The sequence below is a fragment of the Abramis brama genome (genome assembly GCF_963993115.1).
Source record: "Abramis brama genome assembly, chromosome: 13".
In the NCBI taxonomy this organism is placed as follows: domain Eukaryota; kingdom Metazoa; phylum Chordata; class Actinopteri; order Cypriniformes; family Leuciscidae; genus Abramis; species Abramis brama.
The window spans coordinates 29,154,757-29,174,525 of NC_139975.1; the positions used below are offsets into that span (position 1 = coordinate 29,154,757).

The 19,769-nt window shown below is 40.7% G+C and overlaps 1 protein-coding gene across 4 annotated transcripts in view; it reads left to right on the forward strand.

Moving 5' to 3' along the window:
• LOC311095262 (traf2 and NCK-interacting protein kinase) overlaps positions 1-18,568 on the forward strand; it is an 80,484-nt gene extending 61,916 nt beyond the window's left edge. For 2 of the 4 annotated variants that reach the window (XM_084133720.1, XM_084133721.1), the window contains exons 27-32: positions 5,037-5,171; positions 5,939-6,039; positions 8,625-8,774; positions 14,798-14,957; positions 18,031-18,170; positions 18,340-18,568. In XM_084133720.1, the coding sequence (XP_083989846.1) occupies positions 5,037-5,171; positions 5,939-6,039; positions 8,625-8,774; positions 14,798-14,957; positions 18,031-18,170; positions 18,340-18,423 (770 nt within the window). In that variant the 3' untranslated portion in view covers positions 18,424-18,568. The remainder of the gene's footprint in view (positions 1-5,036; positions 5,172-5,938; positions 6,040-8,624; positions 8,775-14,797; positions 14,958-18,030; positions 18,171-18,339) is intronic. The other 2 variants (XM_084133718.1, XM_084133719.1) reach the window with 1 other exon arrangement.
• Positions 18,569-19,769: the final 1,201 nt, after the last annotated feature.

The window sequence follows — 19,769 nt, forward strand, 5'->3', positions numbered from 1 at the left end:
GGTCCTACCCTTCGGGCTGTCCCTGTCGCCTCGTGTCTTCACCAAGGTCACGGAGGCGGCCCTTATTCCTCTGAGAGAGCAGGGTGTTCGCATCCTCAACTACCTCGACGACTGGCTCTAGCACAGTCCCGAGCTCAGTTGTCCGAACACAGGGACCTGGTGCTCAGTCACCTCAGCCAGCTGGGTCTTCAGGTCAACTGGGAAAAGAGCAAACTCTTGCCAGTGCAGAGGATCTCTTTTCTTGGTATGGAGTTGAATTCGGTCGAACAGACAGCACGTCTCACAGACGAGCGTGTCCAGTCGGTGCTGAACTGCCTGAACACTTTCAAGGGCAGAACCGCGGTTCCACTGAAACATTTTCAGAGGCTCCTGGGGCATATGGCGGCCGTAGCGGCAGTAGTACCGCTCGGTCTTCTCCATATGAGACCGCTTCAGCACTGGCTCCATGGCCGAGTTCCGAGGTGGGCGTGGCAACGCGGCACCTACCGGGTCCAAGTTACTCTGGAGTGTCGCAAACACTTCAGCCCGTGGTCGGACCCGTTGTTTCTGCGGGCAGGAGTCCCCCTGAAACAAGTGTCCCGACATGCAGTGGTGTTCACAGATGCCTCTGCCACCGGCTGGGGTGCCACGTACAACGGGCATGCAGTCTCAGGGGTCTGGACGGGACCCCATCTGCATTGGCATGTCAACTGCCTAGAGTTGCTAGCAGTACGTCTTGCTCTGAGCCGCCTCAAACGGCGCCTACAGGGGAAAGACGTACTGGTCCGCTTCGTGCCATTCACATTCCTGGTGCACTCAACACTATAGCCGACAAGCTATCACGTGCAGCACTTCTAGGAGAATGGAGACTCCATCCCCAGGCGGTTCAGCTGATTTGGTGTCATTTCGGAGAGGCACAGGTAGACCTGCTTGCCTCCTCAGAGACCACCCACTGCCAGTGGTTCTATTCCCTGACCGAGGCAACTCTCGGCACGGACGCTCTGGCACACAGCTGGCCCCAGGGCCTGCGCAAATATGCGTTTCCCCCAGTGAGCCTTCTCGCACAGACATTGTGCAAGGTCAGGGAGGACGAGGAGCAGGTCCTGCTAGTAGCGCCATACTGGCCCAGCAGGACCTGGTTCCCAGAACTAATGCTCCTCGCGACAGCCCCTCCTTGGCCGATTCCTCTGAGGAAGGATCTGCTTTCTCAGAGACGGGGCACCCTCTGGCACCCGCGCCCAGACCTCTGGAAACTCCATGTCTGGCCCCTGGATGGGAAGCGGAGGTTCTAGGTGACTTACCCCAAGAGGTACTTAACACCATCACTTCGGCCCGAGCACCAGCTACGAGACGAGCTTATAAAAAAAAAATCATAAAGTTTATGAAGTGGAACCTGTTCGTCAAATGGTGTTCTTCTTACCAAGAAGACCCCCGGAAATGTTCGATCAGAGCCGTGCTTTCCTTCCTGCAGCAAGGGTTGGAGCGGAGGCTGTCCCCCTCCACCCTCAAAGTTTATGTGGCTGCAATATCTGCACATCATGACCCCATACTGGGTAAATCGGTTGGGAAGCATGACCTGGTCGTCAGGTTCCTTAGGGGGGCGAGAAGGTTAAATCCTCCTCGTCCTCCTTCCATACCCTCTTGGGACCTTACGCTGGTACTAAGAGCACTTCAGCTCGTCCCATTTGAGCCTTTGCAGTCAGTTGACTTAAAGCTTCTAAATATGAAGACTTTGCTTTTGCTGTCATTGGCCTCCATCAAGAGGGTAGGGGACCTGCAAGCATTTTCGGTCGACGAATCGTGCCTGGAGTTCGGGCCGGGTGACACCAACGTGGTATCGAGACCCCGGCCTGGATACGTGCCCAAGGTTCCCACCACTCCTTTCAGGGACCAGGTGGTGAACCTGCAAGCGCTGCCCCCGGAGGAGGCAGACCCAGCCCAAGCTTTGCTTTGTCCCGTCCGGGCACTCAGAGTGTACATAGACCGGACACAAAGCTTCAGGACCTCAGACCAGCTCTTTGTCTGTTTCGGAGGCCAGCAGAAGGGGAAGGCTGTCTCCAAGCAGAGGATGGCCCACTGGATAGTGGATGCCATCACCTTGGCTTACCAAGCACAAGGTGTGCCCTGTCCTCTCAGGTTGCGAGCTCACTCTACCAGAAGTGTTGCATCCTCCTGGGCTCTGGCACAGGGCGCCTCGCTGACAGACATCTGTAGAGCTGCGGGCTGGGCGACACCCAACACGTTCACTAGGTTTTATAGCCTTCGTGTGGACCCGGTCGCTTCCCGCGTTCTCGCCTCAAATGGTCAGAGACACGAGGGGGCCCCGGGTTAGTGTCGGCTTGCTGCGCCCACAAGTGCGCTAGAATTTTCCAGAGAGTCCTCTTAGTAGACCCTGTGAGTCCTCCGATCATCCCTATGGCGTCCGGACGTTGCGGAGCGTCCGGTGCCAGGCCTACGACTGATGTATCCTTGAGAACCAGCTCTAGACCTGGATGCCCATATGTGTGACCTTCAGCAGGTTCCATATGTGTGTTCCACAGCAAGCTTTTAATGAAGCCGGTGTCTCCCCTGGCAGAGTCCGCCCTGCCGTCCCTGCCAGTGTTGTTATCCTTTGATGGTGAGAGCCACTCAGGGACTCCGTATTGCACAGCCCTCAAAAGGTTAGTCCATACGGTGTTGTTATCCTTCGATGGTGAGAGCCACTCAGGGACTCCGTATTGCACAGCCCTCAAAAGGTTAGTCCATACTAGTCTTCCACTAGACCTCTAGTAGGATGTGGATTCCGCAGTGTTCCCTCCTTTGTAAAAGAAGGGGGGCACACTTTCCCAGCGTTATCCAATATTTGTCACTATAAAGGGGTTATTCGGAACAGTAGTGATGGACACTCTCTGGGTAAGCCCTGTCTCATCGCCAAGAAGGGTAAGAGGGTTTAAGAGGCTTGCCCAGGGCGCTGGAAGCGGGCAGCGCCCGTGGCGCTTTGGTAGGGATCCCAAAATCGTCGGTCACGACGAGACGTCGAGAGTGACCGAACGATAAGGGAACGTCTCGGTTACATATGTAACCCTCGTTCCCTGAGAGAGGGAACGGAGACGTCTCGTCCCGTCGCCACGGGCGCTGTACCGTCGCTGGGGCCTGGGTCGCCAACTCGGCTCAACTCCTCAGCGAAAAACTGATTGCATCATGCACCAGCTGCTCATTTATACCCCCGCTGACGAGGCAGAGCAGCTGAATGCAATGATTGCATGCCAATGTGAAATTGGCTCGTTTAATTACACTCGAAGTAGATCGGTCCTCTGAGCGAGATCCCAAAATCGTCGGTCACAACGAGATGTCTCCGTTCCCTCTCTCAGGGAACGAGGGTTACATATGTAACCGAGACGTTATTCTGGTGTCTCTATTGTCCTGTGCATTGGGTTTCCAGCACCAAGCCTAATCATTTACACCCACAATGTAATACCAAATTTAGCATTTTAATCAACAGTACATCTCAGTATCAATAATATAATAATAGCTCAGTATCGTGATGTGTATCGAATTGTGACATGATGTCGTCATAACGTTACACCCCTAGGGCCCTATCTTGCACCCAGCGCAATTGACTTTGTACACTGACGCATGTATCATTCCTATTTTGCACCCGACGCCCAGCGGACTTTTCCCTCCACAGACTCACGTCAGTAAATTAAGGAATGAACTTGCGAGGTTCACTTTACTGGATCAGCGAAAAGAGGAGGCGTGTTCCGGCGCAAACGTTCCCCTGGTGCTATTTTGCAGCTTCAGAAAACAATTCCACCACAGACCAGGAAAAACCTAGTCTAAAGTCAGTGGCGCATTATTCAGATGCTATTTTAAGGGCTCATGCTTGGCCATAATGTAGCGTGTGCACAACGCGCATACACTTTGCTTCTCTCATCTACACAGGCAGCAGTTCCCATTTTTGAAAACCATACATAATTACAAGGAAAAATATTCAACACGAGGGAAATCATTGTTGTGTCCATGAAGATGTGAAAAAAATAGGCATAAATCTAGCTTACACATTTACCCAAATTATTATACGCCTGTTTAACCAAAGCTAATTTGGGTGGGTTTCTCTCATCCCCATACAATGTCACTTCTCTGTGTTTTACGGCCCTGACGAGAACGTTGGTCTCCTTGGCTGTGAACCGCTCCTGGGGCACGCCTGGCAAATCCGCCGTTATAATAGCAATCCGCCATGGAACAAGTGCGCCTGATCTTAAAGGGAATGTGAGATGACCCTCTGATTGGTTTATTTCACGTTACGCTCAAACCACACCTATGAATAATGAAGCTACTTCAGACCAACCCATTTTAGATTTGCGTCGGGTGCAAGAGTCATTTATCCCGCCGGTATAATAGCAACAGCACCCGAGACCTGCCTACAAAGTTACTTGCGTTTCGCGCTTGATACTTGCGTTTCAGATCGTTAAAATACGGCCCATAGTGTGTTTTGATTTGGAATTTTGGGCATAAAAAAAGATTTGTTGATAAATTGATCATGTGACACTGAAGACTAGAGTAGTGATGCTGAAAATTCAGCATTGCCTTTTAAAATAGTCAAGTCACATTTATTTATATAGCGCTTTTTACAATACAGATTGTTTCAAAAGCTTTACAGAGATAACAGGGAAATAATTCAAAAAAGTTTTCCTCTGGTCAATGAACGAACAGTGTATGATTATGATTCAGGCAGCATTACAGGTCAGAAGTCAGATTGGTTTGGAACAATCAGAATATTATCCAGTTTCATCTGGTTGAAGATCGGAGTCACGCCGGTATGGAGACGAGTTTTGTTGAGGATCAGCAATCGTGTCGATGAAGCCTTCACAGGGGAGAGTCTAGTTGACACAAAATGCAGTATATTCAAATAGAAAACTAGTAATATTGAACAATTTTATTGCTTACTGTATTTTTTGATCAAGTAAATGCATCTTTGGTGAGCAGAAGAAACCATTCTTTCAAAACCATTGAAACGTTTAACTGGTAGTGTATAGATATAGCTTGAATCTAATTTATTGTTTATTTCTTGTGGAAAGGTAAGAAAAACAAGCTGAGGCTGTACTACCTGTCCTGGCTGAGGAATAAGATCTTGCATAATGATCCAGAGGTGGAAAAGAAACAGGGCTGGACCTCAGTGGGAGACCTGGAGGGATGTGTCAGCTACAAAATAGGTGAGTCCATTTTAAATATGTTTCTGTTTTAATGGACTTTACCAACAAACATCATTGTGCTACATCTCAGGCAGTTTTACAGTATACAAGGGCTAAACTCCTTTTAGAGTAGACATTCAAGGTAAGCCAATAAAACATACTAAGTATTATAATTAAAAACACTGATAGTTATTATTATACACACACTGCATGGAAATACCTGGTCAACTCAATCTAGCAAACCAGAAGAGGAAGTATTATCAGTCCTGTAAAGTAGCAAGTATCCTGACAAATATTAAGTCTGGATCAAAAAGGCTTGTCTTTCAAGGGTGTTTTTTGTTGGTTGTATTTACAATCACAGAATGACACACAATAATAGAGCAAATTCAGATTTCAGTGTCATAATTGTGGTCAGTTTTGAAACAACATGCAGTGGTGATGAAAACTTGGTGAAATAGGATGGACCTAAATTTTTTGGACTTGTCTGTCTACAGTACATATATATATTAGGGGTGTAACGTTACACAGAAGTCACGGTTGGGTATGTACCTCGGTTTTGGGGTCACGGTTTAGTACAATTTGGATACAATAGGAAAGATGGTCAGTTTAGTTTTATTTCCAGACCATTAGTATATTCTGGCAGCTTTGATTGGGTGGGACAGTGCCATCCTGGCCCTTATGTGGCCTCGCCTCTGGTTCTATAATAATCTAGGCTAGAATGGTTTTATAAATGTCTTTCTTGCATGTAATCTCCATTTTGATGATAATTTAACACTAACTTCTTTCAGTTCGGTATGAAAAAATCAAGTTCCTGGTCATCGCCTTGAGGAGCGCTGTGGAGATCTATGCATGGGCTCCCAAGCCATACCACAAGTTCATGGCTTTCAAAGTAAGTCTCGTATGCTAGTAGAGATGATCTCTGTGAAATGTCACAAAGTATGCCAAAACATTTTTGGTAATATTTCATAACTGAAATTTTTATAAAAAGAGGAAATGATAAGAAACGAAAGAGATTGATATTACCACAGTGCCAAAGAAGTCACATTCTCATTAAAAATAATGAGTAATTAATAAATGTAAGGTTCATTAGTTAACATTAGTTGTATTAATGTATTAACTAACATGAACTAACCATGAGCAATTCATTTGTTACAGTATTTATTAATCTTTGTTAATATTAGTTAATAAATATACAGCTGTTCATTGTTTGTTCATGTTAGTTCACAGTGCATTAACTAATGTTAAAAAATACAACCTTTAATTTTAATAACGGATTAGTAAATGTTGAAAATTAATATTAACGAAGATTAATAAATGCTGTAGAAGTATTGTTCATTCTTAGTTCATGTTATCTAAGGTAGTTAACTAATGTTAACTAATGAACCTTATTGCAAAGTGTTACCTATTAGATTCTAAAACATTTGTGCATCATAGAAGTATTTGTCATACTGCCCATAAGTTATGCTGATTTTATTTTTAAAAAATTAGGTGAGCTACCGAGCAAGTTAACTATAGCTTTCCTGTAGCTCAGACAGTAGAGCATTGGTGCTTAGGTCATGGGTTCGTTTCCCAGGGAAAGCAAGAACTGATAAGAATGTAAATGTGTACCTTGAAATGCAGTGTAAGCCGCTTTGGATAAAAGCGTCTGCCAAATGCATAAATGTAAATGTAAACTACGTCAGAAAAGCTGTGCCAAAAAGTCTTTATTAATCAATAATCTGCCCCAGTAATCACAATTTGTGTGAAAATGAACAAAAGTTTTTGGTGTTTTACTGCCACTAGTGTTCATTTCACCTGGAAACCACAGTGAATTTTAAAGAAAAGGTTGAAACATAAAGCTCTTGAAAGGTTTCTGAGATTCCTAGTACATAATTGCTTTGAGCCAAGGCTGAGGAGGCAGTTACTGTATGGTCATAACCATACTTTCTAATGTGATATTTCTAATTACCTGCTAATTACCTGCTGTTTACATTTATATATTCTTCCATTTGAAAAAAAAGAATAGGATAGTGTAATGATAGATAATGTAACTGGGGTGTTTTTGGAAATGGGTCATTTTTGAGTACGTGTCCTACTTCACTGCTGTCCTGAGAGACTTACTCTACTTCTGACATGAAGTTCTGCCGTTTATTTTTATAACATTTAGATCAGATTGTTGTCCTTCCCATTTTTATGGACATGAAAACATAGTATGTTTACAAAATGTCATTGAAAATATGTTCTTTTTTCAAAGAAATTGTTACCCGAAGCTGGCTTGCTCATTTTAGTGTAGCGATGGGCATCATGTTTCGCTGCTGAAGTTCTTGACGGATAAATGAAATGTGAAATTCAATTTTTTTTTTTTTTTTTGGACACCAAATGAGTTTTAATGCTGCTAAATATGAACATTCTGGGAAAAATGTTGTAATTATGATTGCATCGGTAATGCATCAGGAATGAACACATGCTCTTTGTGGCCGCAAATTTCGGACTGAGTGCGTCGACACACACAACTAATTGTCCTTCATGCAACACATGATCTTATATATGTTGTTCCACACATCACCTCTGTACGTGATCTGATCAGGTGATTTAAAATCAGGTGATTGCTCACTGAAGATGTCATCACCAAAGATGACATTGTTCAAAGCTCACAGTTGACAAGTCAAGGCACAAGTTCATCTGTCAAAGTGGAGAACAGTGAACATGGATGTAAAACCTTCAGATGACACACTGCTCAAGTCTCTGTGTGTTGCACAAGTGTGTGTGTTCTTGAATTTATGGTTTATTAGGACACAAATGTTTATAATGGCAGGGGATTTTACAACGTAAACATGGTTAATGAGGAGACTTTCTGTGTCCTCGTAAACCAAAAGGCTTAAAAAAACATACTAAACTGTGTTTTTGTTTTTATTAAAAAAATAGCTAAAGTTTTCTGTGATGGTTAGGTTTAGTGGCAGGGCCAGGGGTTGTTTACACAACACCGTTTTCAACTAAAAATGGAAGACTTTTTATGCGTTTTGGGTGTCTAAAAACACCAACTTTTGAAAATGGGTTTCAAAGTGCAAGTTTTTGAAAATGGTCTCGTGTAAACAACAAAAAAGTTAATCTCTGAAGACGACGATGTCATGCACATGTGTATTACGTGTTCAGTCTATAGTGTTTTGTCGCCATCTAATGGCCTGGCAGCAGAATACAGCGTTTTTATTCGTTTTCGCAGATCCGTGTGAATGGGGATTGTTTTGACGATGTACGAGGAAAACGCAAAGGAAAAACTTCTCCATTTTAAGCATATCATTGTTGTGTAAACGCAGCCTTAGTGTAAGGAATAGAATATACAGTTTGTACAGTATTAGAAAACATTACTCCAATGGAGAGTCCCCGTAAACCACATATACGTGTGTGTGTGTGTGTGTGTGTGTGTGTGTGTGTGTGTGTGTGTGTGTGTGCGCTCATTTGTTGTTTACAACTCATTTGTTTTTTATCTTCGGTCAGTCCTTCAGCTCACTGCCTCAGAAGCCCCTCTCAGTTGACCTGACGGTGGAGAATGGACAGAGGTTAAAGGTCATCTATGGATCTCACTCTGGCTTTCATGCTGTTGATGTGGATTCAGGGACGCCCTTCGATCTGTACCTGCCCAGTCATGTGAGTATCCCAGCAAGCACTTGTCTACACCTGCAGTAGTGCAACTGTCTGTTGTAATTCCTAATTTTTTAGGTAATACTAGCATGCTAGGTCACTGAAAAAATCAAGAAAACATCTAATGGGGTCAGCTGTAACATTGTGTTAAAATAAATGGCCCAATGTTGTCTGCACTGATGGTGGGACAATGTTTAGTGGATCTGTCACCACTGAAAATGGTTAAGAGCATAAATTCACAAAAACACTTAACTGATACATACTGTATGCATACATTAAAACTATTTGAACACTCACAGTATAAAATGTGTCAGAATAATTTATTTAGCATTTTGAAAATGAGTGTCCCGGCATAGTACTGCTCCTGTTTTATAGGAAGTACAGTTTTTTTTATTTGTTTGTTTGTTATTTTACAATCACTTTTGCACTAATTTCAGAACTGTGATGTCATGTTTAAAAACTCAGAATGGCCTTCATCTTATTCATGTCTTTAAATAAACCTTGCACTTGTCGAATAATTTGTTTCTCATCATGAAATATCTTTGTGAAACTCAGTATCAGTGTCAGTAATCAGTATCTTGTGTGTGGGAGATCTAAATTAATGTTCCTGTGTAGTTGTTTGTGCAATCATTAAATATTGTTGTACAATACATGTGATAGATATTTCATTGTGGTACTACTGTACATGTAAATACTGTAAAAGAGCTAGTAGAGAGAATATTACAGTAAGGCTGCTCCCTCATAGTCGACTAAACTTTAACTGACAAAAAGAAGCTTGGTCAACTAAATTTTAATCAGTCGGTTAGTGACAAAAGAAAAGAAAAACGTTGTCACGTAGTGATAGATTGCTAGTATGGCCAGTTGGGCAGAAAATCCAGCAGACTACAGCCGACTGCAAACTAGCACGTGCGTTCTGTGCCTGTGTGTGAGGAATTAAAGGGTTAGTTCACCCCAAAATGAAAATTCTGTTATTAATTAATCACCCTCAAGTCGTTCCAAACCCGTAAGACCTTCGTTCATCTTCAGAACACAAATGAAGATATTTCTAAAAATCCGAGAGCTTTCTGACCCCCTTATAGACTGCAAAGTAATGACCACTTTCAAGGCCCAGAAAGGAAGTGAAGACATCGTTAAAATAGTCCATGTGACTCCAGTGGTTCATCCTTAATGTTATGAAGCGACGAGAATACTTTTTGTGCGCAAAAAACAAACAAAACTAATGACTTTATTGAAGAATTTCTTCTCTTCTGTGTCATTCTCCTGCGCTGTTGATGTAGTAAATACACTGCAGTGCTTCCGGGTTTTACACTTGCTACCATAGGCTATATTTTATTTATTAATTTTATATAATAGTATTAGTATATAATTTTGTTTAAGTTCAGACCTCTGAGTTTTCATTCAATGTTAAGGTTACTTATCCATCAGCCTGATTATGTTTGCACTGATATTTCTCTTTTAAGTGTTTCAGTTTGCTGTATATTTATTTATTTGTTTGTTTATAATTTATATTTATGTCCTACATTTTTTTTCTATTTTTGTTGAATTCATTTTTTTTAAGATAAGGCTGTTATTTATATTATAGGTTATTTAGTTTGATCTCAAAATAAGTCTTAATATCAGAAAGTTCATGCAATGTTTGCTGGTGTATGCGGCAAGCTTTATGTACGTGCTATATTGCTTAATTTATATTTTAAATGCTCATTATTATGTGTTGTTTGTGTTGCCTGTCTGGCTTACTTTAAAAGCAAAACAAAGAATTGATAACTGTACTTCTATATTTCAATCAACCCTACCTTGTGTATTTGGCCAGAGATTCTCATTACAAGGGTCCAGAAACACACAGTAATTTCAAATCTGAAAACATGGAATAATAATTCAGATTTCTCTGTGTGTTTAACCCTGATAGCACAGAGCAGCTGAGACATCACATCACAAAACCACAGTTTTGTACCATCATACTGTAGATAGATATTTTGCACCTTTACTTTGTTTCACAAGTAATCAAAATGATCTTGGTTTTGGGGTGAAATTTGGCTTGGGTGTGTTTTCGTGAGATTCACCCTTAAACAAAAGCAGGCATATGACAATGCCGTCACCGCATCACACTCGTTTTCCTTCTACCAAACGCTACAGTTTAGAGATGGCATAAATATGAACAGCATGTACTGTAGAACAAAATGTAATGTGTGAAAAATGTGATGATATAGAGCTGCATTTGACTGTATTGCTGACGTCCCCACACACCCACACAGCAGTGTATCCTTTACAGTGAGGAAGAGCGAAGACCGTAGTGTTCATCCACCACCCCCTCCTAGCTACGGCCCACACTCCTCTGAGGTGTCCCACATAGTTACGGACTAGTTCTTCCTCCCAATATGTGTGTGTGTGCTAGTTTCTCCAAACTGATCTCTCGTCCAAAAATAACTCTGCAGCCTTTGCTATGTTCCCAAAGCATAAGCCCATTGAAATGACCTGGTATTTCACAGGGTTTTTTCTTTTCTTCTAATAACAGGCAGTAGATAAATTTAGAGTTGAACTAGCGGCAAGAAACAGAACTGGAAGCTGGGCGGCACTAAATCATGTAGCCTTCAATACCAACATTTTCTCATTCATTCCCTCCCATTCTCTCGTTCATTCTGTCACTTTTTCATATTCTCACACACATTGCTTTTAATGCAATTGCATTTTTCCATCTTTCACGTACAGTAGTTGTTGTCTTTCACTTGCACACACTCATTAGCGAAGTCCTTCCACACTCAAGCTGCTCTTTGCGTGGTGTAATTCTGCTTCTCCCACTTGGGAACACGCTCTCTGTTTGTGTCGGTGTGTTTGCGCGGCTGGCGCTCATGAGAATCCCGCGGCAGAGGATAAGGATTTCTCTGCGGCTCTGGATGCCCGTATTGATGCTCAGGATTGTGGTGGCTCTACAGAGGGATGGCAGTACAGTGTGTGTGAATTTATTTCTGAGTCAGGCAAGTACAGTGGGAGGTGTGTGATTGTGGAAATGACATAGACATGTAAGTACAAATGATTGAGAATATCTATTCTAATGCTTTGTAGTCGCTTAAAAAGTGGTTAAGAATTATTATAATTTTTTTAGCTAAGCCAAAGGTAACGCATAACTTTTAATATTAAAATGTGTTTAACCTCATTCTTGTTATTGAATGAACTGAATTACATGGTCATTGCATTTATTTAAAAGTGATGTGTGATAAAGATTTCACCATAATTTTATTAACTCCTTTCCCTGCCATTGACGGAATTATCTGTCATTTATGAGACAAAGCTTCCACGCCATTAACAGAGTTTTCCAGCTTTCCATGTTTTCACTGTTATATACAGTAGGTGCACTTTTACGCATCTCCTGAAACAGTAAAGAATCTTCGGATCAAATCACTGGCAAAAAAAAAAAAAAAGAAGCAAAAACAAGCGATAAAAGCATCGCTTATGCATGTTGTAGTCTTTGAAAAAACTAACTTTTTGTTAATTATTATTTTTTTTTTAATAAAACTTAGCCACATTCAAGTGTTATTTAAAAAAAAGCATCAATGCAAAAAATGCAGAATGTTTTTTTGTTTTGTGTTCTTTCTTTGATATATTGCATGTTCAGATATTCATAACAAAATATTCTGGTTGCCAATTTTTGTGAAAATTATTAAAAACGCTGGCGGCTGCTGGCAACTTTTTTTTCTTTAAATGCTGGCGGGGAAAGAGTTAACAATAAAATAATGAAATAGAGGTGGGGCGAAATACCAGTAGACCAGATGAACCGAGAATTTGGACTATCGTCTCTATAGCGGTTATGCTCACGTGATGTTGCTGTGCTGCGTGGTCACGAAAGCTACGTTTGTTTTTAAGCATTGCGGTTTAAAAACAAGTGTTTTAAAACTGTTAAAATGCAATAAGCGGTGAAAAACACTGTCTAAGAGATGGTTTCTGAGCGCTGTCTGAGAGACGCTGCATGATTGAAAACATGAAAACATGGGTACTGAACTGAGTTCTTGTTGCCGCCTTATTGGGATTCAAGAGTTAAATACATAAACTTATTTGTCAAAATGCCGTCTTTCCAAGTATCCTCGTAGACAGTAATTTATGTCTTTAGGGCTGTATGTCTTTCCTATGGCCTCAGTCTTGACCACATGACCACAGCAATAAAACCATCTTATCTGATGGTAGTCATGGTTCTTGCCCTAGTTGGGGATGGAACCATAGTGAGTTTTAAAGATTATTTGTTAAATATACCAAATAATTGTGTCTGATTTGTCTCAGTCGTTATACTATGGAGGGACAGAAAGCTCTCGGATTTCATAAAAATATCTTAATTTGTGTTCTGAAGATGAAAGAAGGTCTTACGGGTTTGGAATGACATGAGGGTGAGAAATTTTCATTTTTGGGCGAACTAACCGTTTTTAAACTAAATTGCCACCAAAATAGGCACCAGAATAAACCAAATCTACAGTAGGGTTAAATGAAGTTGAAAAGGCATTAAACAAATGTCTAAAGAAGAAATAAACAACAGTAAAAAAAAGTAAAAGTAAAACTTTTAAAAGTAAAAATAACAAAAAAATTGTTCTGTCTGGATCTTTAAGTATGCAACCCGCCCCATGTGCCCAGCCCATAGGGAAACATGCAGCACAACCCAGAAGTGGGTAACAGCTGAGCCATTGAGAAGGTTGGAGGAAAACCTTACCCATTACCTGGATCAAAATCAATTATTCAAACCATAAAAATAAATGGTAAAGTAAACCAAGGTGAGGCCGGTGGAGATGAACATCATGGCGGAGCAAAAGACCACTGGGGATCAGGCAGGTGGCCATGACGGAGCTGAAGACCAAGGTGAAGCTGTCATGGCTGAAGAACACCAGGGCGAAGCCAGCAGAGTTGGAGATCACAGTGTGGATGAAGACCTTGGGACCTACAGGACCACCAGACTTGGAAGCAACCAGACATGGGACACTGGAATTGAAACCACCAGACTGGGGAATGCTGAACTTGGGAACTCCAGGACTACCTGAAGAACATGAGAACAATGAACATGGAACCACCAGACTTGGGTCCTCCAGGGCAACCAGACTTGGGAGGACAACTGGACGATGGTTCACCTGACTTTGGACCTCCTGGACAGACGTTGCAACCTCTGGGGGTGCTACAGTGGACACCACTGCCTCTGTGCCAGATGGAGAAGTGTGCTTGGCACACAGGACTACTGGACATGGGACCATCGGATTTAGGACCTCTAGGACCACTGGACTTGGAACAGTGGACACTGCGGCTTCTGTGCCAGACGGGGAAATGTGCATGGCCCACAGACACATCAGAAGCATCAATCGAAGCAGACACATCGAAAATTCCATCAATAAAAGGGAAAGAGTTAATATACTCCAGACATGCATTTTTATCTAGAAATATTGTCACAATTCACGTAAACTGCCTGAATCTTTCAGCTGATTTTTTTTTAGTTAAACGCTCAAAACCATTCATAAAATAATAGATAAAATAATGGTGCTTCAAACTTGTTTTCCAATTACGATAAAAATTACTGAATTAAACTCAATAATATTGTCACCTTAATAAACAATATATTTACATTTGATTTATTTTATTATTTTATTAATATTATTATTTTGGGGGGTCTGGCAGCTCTATGGAAATGAAATCATCATATTGAAGATGCTGCAGAGAAAATACTTCTTTTTTGTGACAGCATGTGATAATATGCTTCCGTAAATTAACACATTATTGAAGAAAACATACAGCCTATGTTTGCAACTTTCAAATGAAAATAGGTAGTCATTTTGTTTTAATATACATTGCCTTAGCATAATAATTGGCTGTAGTACTTTTATGTTACGACCAGCTGACCCCTGCTGTATTACATGCCGTAACCAGTAAATGTACTTAGGAGGAGCTATGGATAATTTGACAGCATGGCATACACACAGTACAGTAGAGTGATGTACTTGTGACCTCTGTATTTGTTAAGGAAGTAACCGTTCTCCTCTTTATAACAGAATGTCTGTGTGTTTCAGATTCAAGGTCTGATTCGTCCGCATGCCATCATCATCCTCCCCAGCAGCAGTGGGATGGAGCTGTTGCTGTGTTACGAGGATGAGGGCATCTATATCGACACCTATGGCCGCATCACCAAGGAGACGGTTCTGCAGTGGGGGGAGATGCCCGCCTCTGTCGGTGAGTTTCAGCTCTCAAATGCTTTATAATGCTTAAGATAATGCAGCTTCATTTTAATGTGTATGTTTTTTTGTTGTTGTTTCTCTTGGTTTTTAATGCAACTGTCTAAATGCGGTCTGGTCGTAAGCTATTTTACTGCTCTTGAGGTGCAGTTCTTGTACTGACATGTGACTAATGCGAATGAGATTCTAAATACAAAAAAGCAAAACAAGTAATTTGGGTGGATGAGTCATCTTTCAGCCCACTTCCTACATATGAGCAGATTTGTGTGTGGAGAAAGTCACAGCAGTCCTGTGTTAAGACCTGTTCACACCAAGAATAATAAAGTTTTAAAAATCGCACTCTGAGGGTCGTTTGTTTCGGAACTTTGTGCATTTTCTCAGTTTGTTCATTTAATTTAGGCAAATATGAACACGCAATCATGCTCGGATCCGCACCAAAACAATCGCTCTGAGATCGCCTGATCGAGGTGGTCTCGGCCCAGTTGAAAACGAACTATGGGGTGGTTCAGTTGAGGTGAGAAAGCAATCCGACCAAACGAAACCAAGGAACCAAGCAGTATCATAATTCATAACGGGAAATGTGTTATATAAAAAGCAGCAGTGTCTGATTCTGTGAAGTGAGCACATTGGTTATCACAGTTGAAAACCAAAGAGCGCCTCTTCTTCTTAAAATGTTGTGTAATATGTTGCTCTTCTCCCTGCACTGCAAGAATACTGTCCCGACGAAGCCTTGATTCCTACTCTAACGGCATTATAAATTAATTTTTAATTTATGGGAATAAATTAGTAGAGTGGGAATGTGTCCCTGTTCTAGCTTGAATGATGACTGAAACATTGTATTACTGGCACTTCTCGTGTTTCTTAAGATAAATCACGAAGCGAACTTGTCAGTTCATCTTGATGGATGATGCAGAGGAAACTCTGAGCAATAAGAGGACAGTTTAATCACATGTGACTTGCCTAAACACATTTTTGTAAGCTTTGAAATGTTGCCTTGTGAAAGTGAACCAAACCAAGAAGAAAATGCTACATTGTAATAAATGATGTTTTATTAACAAAGTTCGGGAGGAGCATGTTCTAACCAATAAGTACGATTGGGGAGGAGATGTCACGAAGATACTCCGTGACCATATACAGACTATGGGGCATGTTCCCTCATTTCACAGTTGCACACACATAGCATACAATTGATTTTTGGGATGCTGGAAAGACATAAAAGGGTTGGGCGCAATATATTGTGTGTAAAAATGTGAGACTAAATGTTGTGTTAGACTTGCCTATAGCTTGGTATGTTCCGTAGGCGGGGCCACGACGTTAAGATGGCCATGGTAACATTCAGTAGGGGGGGTGAGTGTGGCGTGAGCGTGGTCGGAGTACCACCACTGTTTGGTACAACAATAGACTGTTGGCATGAACGTGTTTACTGAACTGTATAGTTGTGTTTATTTTTTCATTTATTTTTGGTTTGTTTCTGCACCGTGGGATTTTTCTACTTATTGTAAAATAAAGTTTGCATTGAACGGATTCCTGCTTGTTCCAGTCACCTCATTGCCTCTAACAGGGGCCTATATATATAGCCGACTCACCTCTGTTCATTGACAGTCTTTTCTGCAACCCTTCCGCCACCCCGCCTCCTCACGTCCTACAAATCTTATTATTTGTAACAGTGAACTCATAAAGTCCCTGTTTCAGAACAAAGCAAGCGATCTACAGATCTGAAAACGCCCTAAGAAAACAGCAGAGTCTGTCACCACAACTAGAACATATTGTTGTAATCACTTTCAGAGCTAAATATATGCATTAATGTTCGGAAAACATAACTGAAAGCACACTCTTATAATAAACATACCGTTATCATCTGTTGATGTGGACGCTTATAACGTTTTTTTTGTTTGTTTTTTCTTGGTGTGAACAGGCTTTTAAACATGCTGTGGTCTCAGCTTGGAGGATGTGACAAAAGTTTTCTACTGAGATCTATGTGTTCAGTATAATAAACAAGAGACGGTACAAGACTTACATAGTCTCACATTCCCTTACTTTACCAGAGCTCAACATTAAAGCAGTGTTCCTTAAAAGAGGTTTCAAGACAACTTCATATCTAAAGTGGTTCCAGTCTAGAGTAACTATTAGTAAGACTATTAGTCTTAGATGGAGGAGACTATTGTGTAGAACTTTACATCTTTGAATAACCACATCAGTCTGGGTAATCTTCTCTATGCGGCTCAATGGCAGCAGAGGAATATTTGAATGAATCAGTGCTAACACCATTACAATGGTTGAGTCTATTTGCACTAGATGAGTGGTGATGGGCCAGACTAGCTGGTCTTCAGGATATCTTGTGCCTGGCATGGGATGTTGGTGAGCTGCTGCTGCTGCTGCTGACAAACTAACAGTTCAGTTTAGAAACTTTATTGGCCAAAATGTGGAAAATTATCAACAAAAATGTACTGTACACAAAATGATAGAATTAAAAAGTATATAAATATATAAAAACTAAAAAAATTATACAAATATAATATTTGTATAATATTAGTGGGAATGTGTACTCAACCTTGATGAGCTAACCACAAATTCAATTTGGCACAAATGACGGCACATTCTTGGTGTTCTGTGGTTTCCTAAGGGTGAAATAAGGGTGAAAACCTGAGTTTCGATCACAGAGAATGGTGCCTTACCTCGACAATATTACTGGTAATATTTAATACGATATTACTGATATAACGACAATATAATTTACTCAATGTTATCTTGTTGATTTATTGAATATCATGCTCGCAGTCGTGCTCATATTCAGAACAACTGCATTCTTGTGATTTTGCTTAATAATTAAAATGATTTCTTTGATCACATCTCCTTCATATAGTTCAGATGAATATATTGATGCAATGTTAAAACTTCACTCATTCTTTTTCAGAGTTGCTCATGTTAAACAGCAATGATAGAAAACCATGTTTGTACCAAATCATCTCCACTTTGTTGAATGTTTTTGTGTGTGAGTTAAAGCTAGAGTTCTTTCTTCGTGACTAGTTGACTTGATGTTGATTTGCATCTGTTTCTTTGTTGTATGGCAGCCTACCTTCAATCAAATCAGGTGATGGGATGGGGGGAGAAAGCCATCGAACTCAGATCTGCCAAGACTGGAAGTCTGGAGGGAGTCTTTATGCACAAAAAGGCTCAGAAGCTCAAGTTCCTGTGTGAGAGAAACGATAAAGTAAGAAAATTCCCATATCATCACATTTAGAAATGGCAAAAATCTCTCAAAATTACCCCAGAAATCCCATAACATATAACCATTTTAAAGAGGTTGTCTGGGCATTATAAGCATATGGATGACTAAAAGGTATGAAACAAAGCATTTGGTATTATGTGTTTCTCTGCAGGTGTTTTTTGCTTCTGTCCAGTCGGGTGGATGCAGTCAGATCTATTTCATGACGTTAGGACAGAACTCGCTCTTCAACTGGTGATCTTTTGTTGCTGGGTAAAAGCATCCAAATTACTCCGTATAAACTGTCCATTTCCCATAATGAACGATCTCTGCAAATAGATTAAAATAGCCCATTTTTCCATGTTCACATGTAAACAATTTTAATAAAAGTGATATATATATATATATATATATATATACATATTAATACATGTAACATAGGTGATTTATTGCATCCTGTCTGACAGTGTCAGTCTTTGTCGTCTTGATCTGTGCTTAACCCCAAAACATCTTGTTTTGGATTTTAATTGTATTTCTCTTTCTATTTTCATGTCAAATCTTGCTAAATGGACTTTATATTTTGTCCCTAATACCTAATTATTTTATTGTATAATAACCATGGCTGGTACACGGTTTGGTGTGAAACCGATACTAACAGTTCGTAGATGAAGGACTAACTGTTGTACTATTGTACGGTCAAATGTTGTTGGGGGGGTGTGGGGGGTGTATGCTGACAATTCAGAACTGAATTGATACAATAACTGTGCACTTTCAGCTTTAATTTTAGGGACTTTTCAGGTAAAAAAGAATTGTAATGATCAGTTTAATTTTGTTGTTTTTGTTTATTATAACTCTCACCATACTACAACACAAACATAACTGAACACATAATCTTGATAAATGTTATATCAATAAAAGGTTTGTTTAGCTGTTGGTTGCATGTCTTTTGGATGCAGACTGAACGTCTGGATGTTTCCTTGGCCATCTGTGAGGAGTCTGAACATCATTTTTTTTTGCTGCTGGTTTTGTTTTAGCTCTTGTCCGCATTTCACAGATGGCAAAGTTTGTTTTAGTTTAGCTTTCTTTTTGGTTTAGCTTACCTTTTTATTTTGTCTTCTGGTTCTGGCTAATCACAGCATTCGATATCTACTTCCACAAGTTTCATTACGTTCCACAAAGCCATATATTTCAGCTCAAGTTTAGGGATGATTGATAAACCCATATCATGGAGCCTTACAATTCAGTGTAAATTAGGCTCTCATTAGTGTTCTGCCTATGGCTTAATGCGTTTTCTGTTAGCCGTACAGTATTTTTTTAAATTTGAAGGAAAATTAAGACAGTTATAAAACATTTTCATTATTTTTTGCATAGAAACTAACTGAACATAAGTGTAACAGCCTTCACTTTACTGTAATTTTTTTATGTTTTCATGGACTTTCAGTTTGTTTTCATTCATCACATGTGCTCCTTTGTTTGATTTTTCCCGCCACTCATCAGTAACCATGGTGATTCATTCGTCACAGCTGTTCACCACCATGTTTAGTTCCTCTCTGTTCACTCTGTTTCTGTCGGGCAATGTTTGTGTATGCTAGTGTTTTTCTGCAC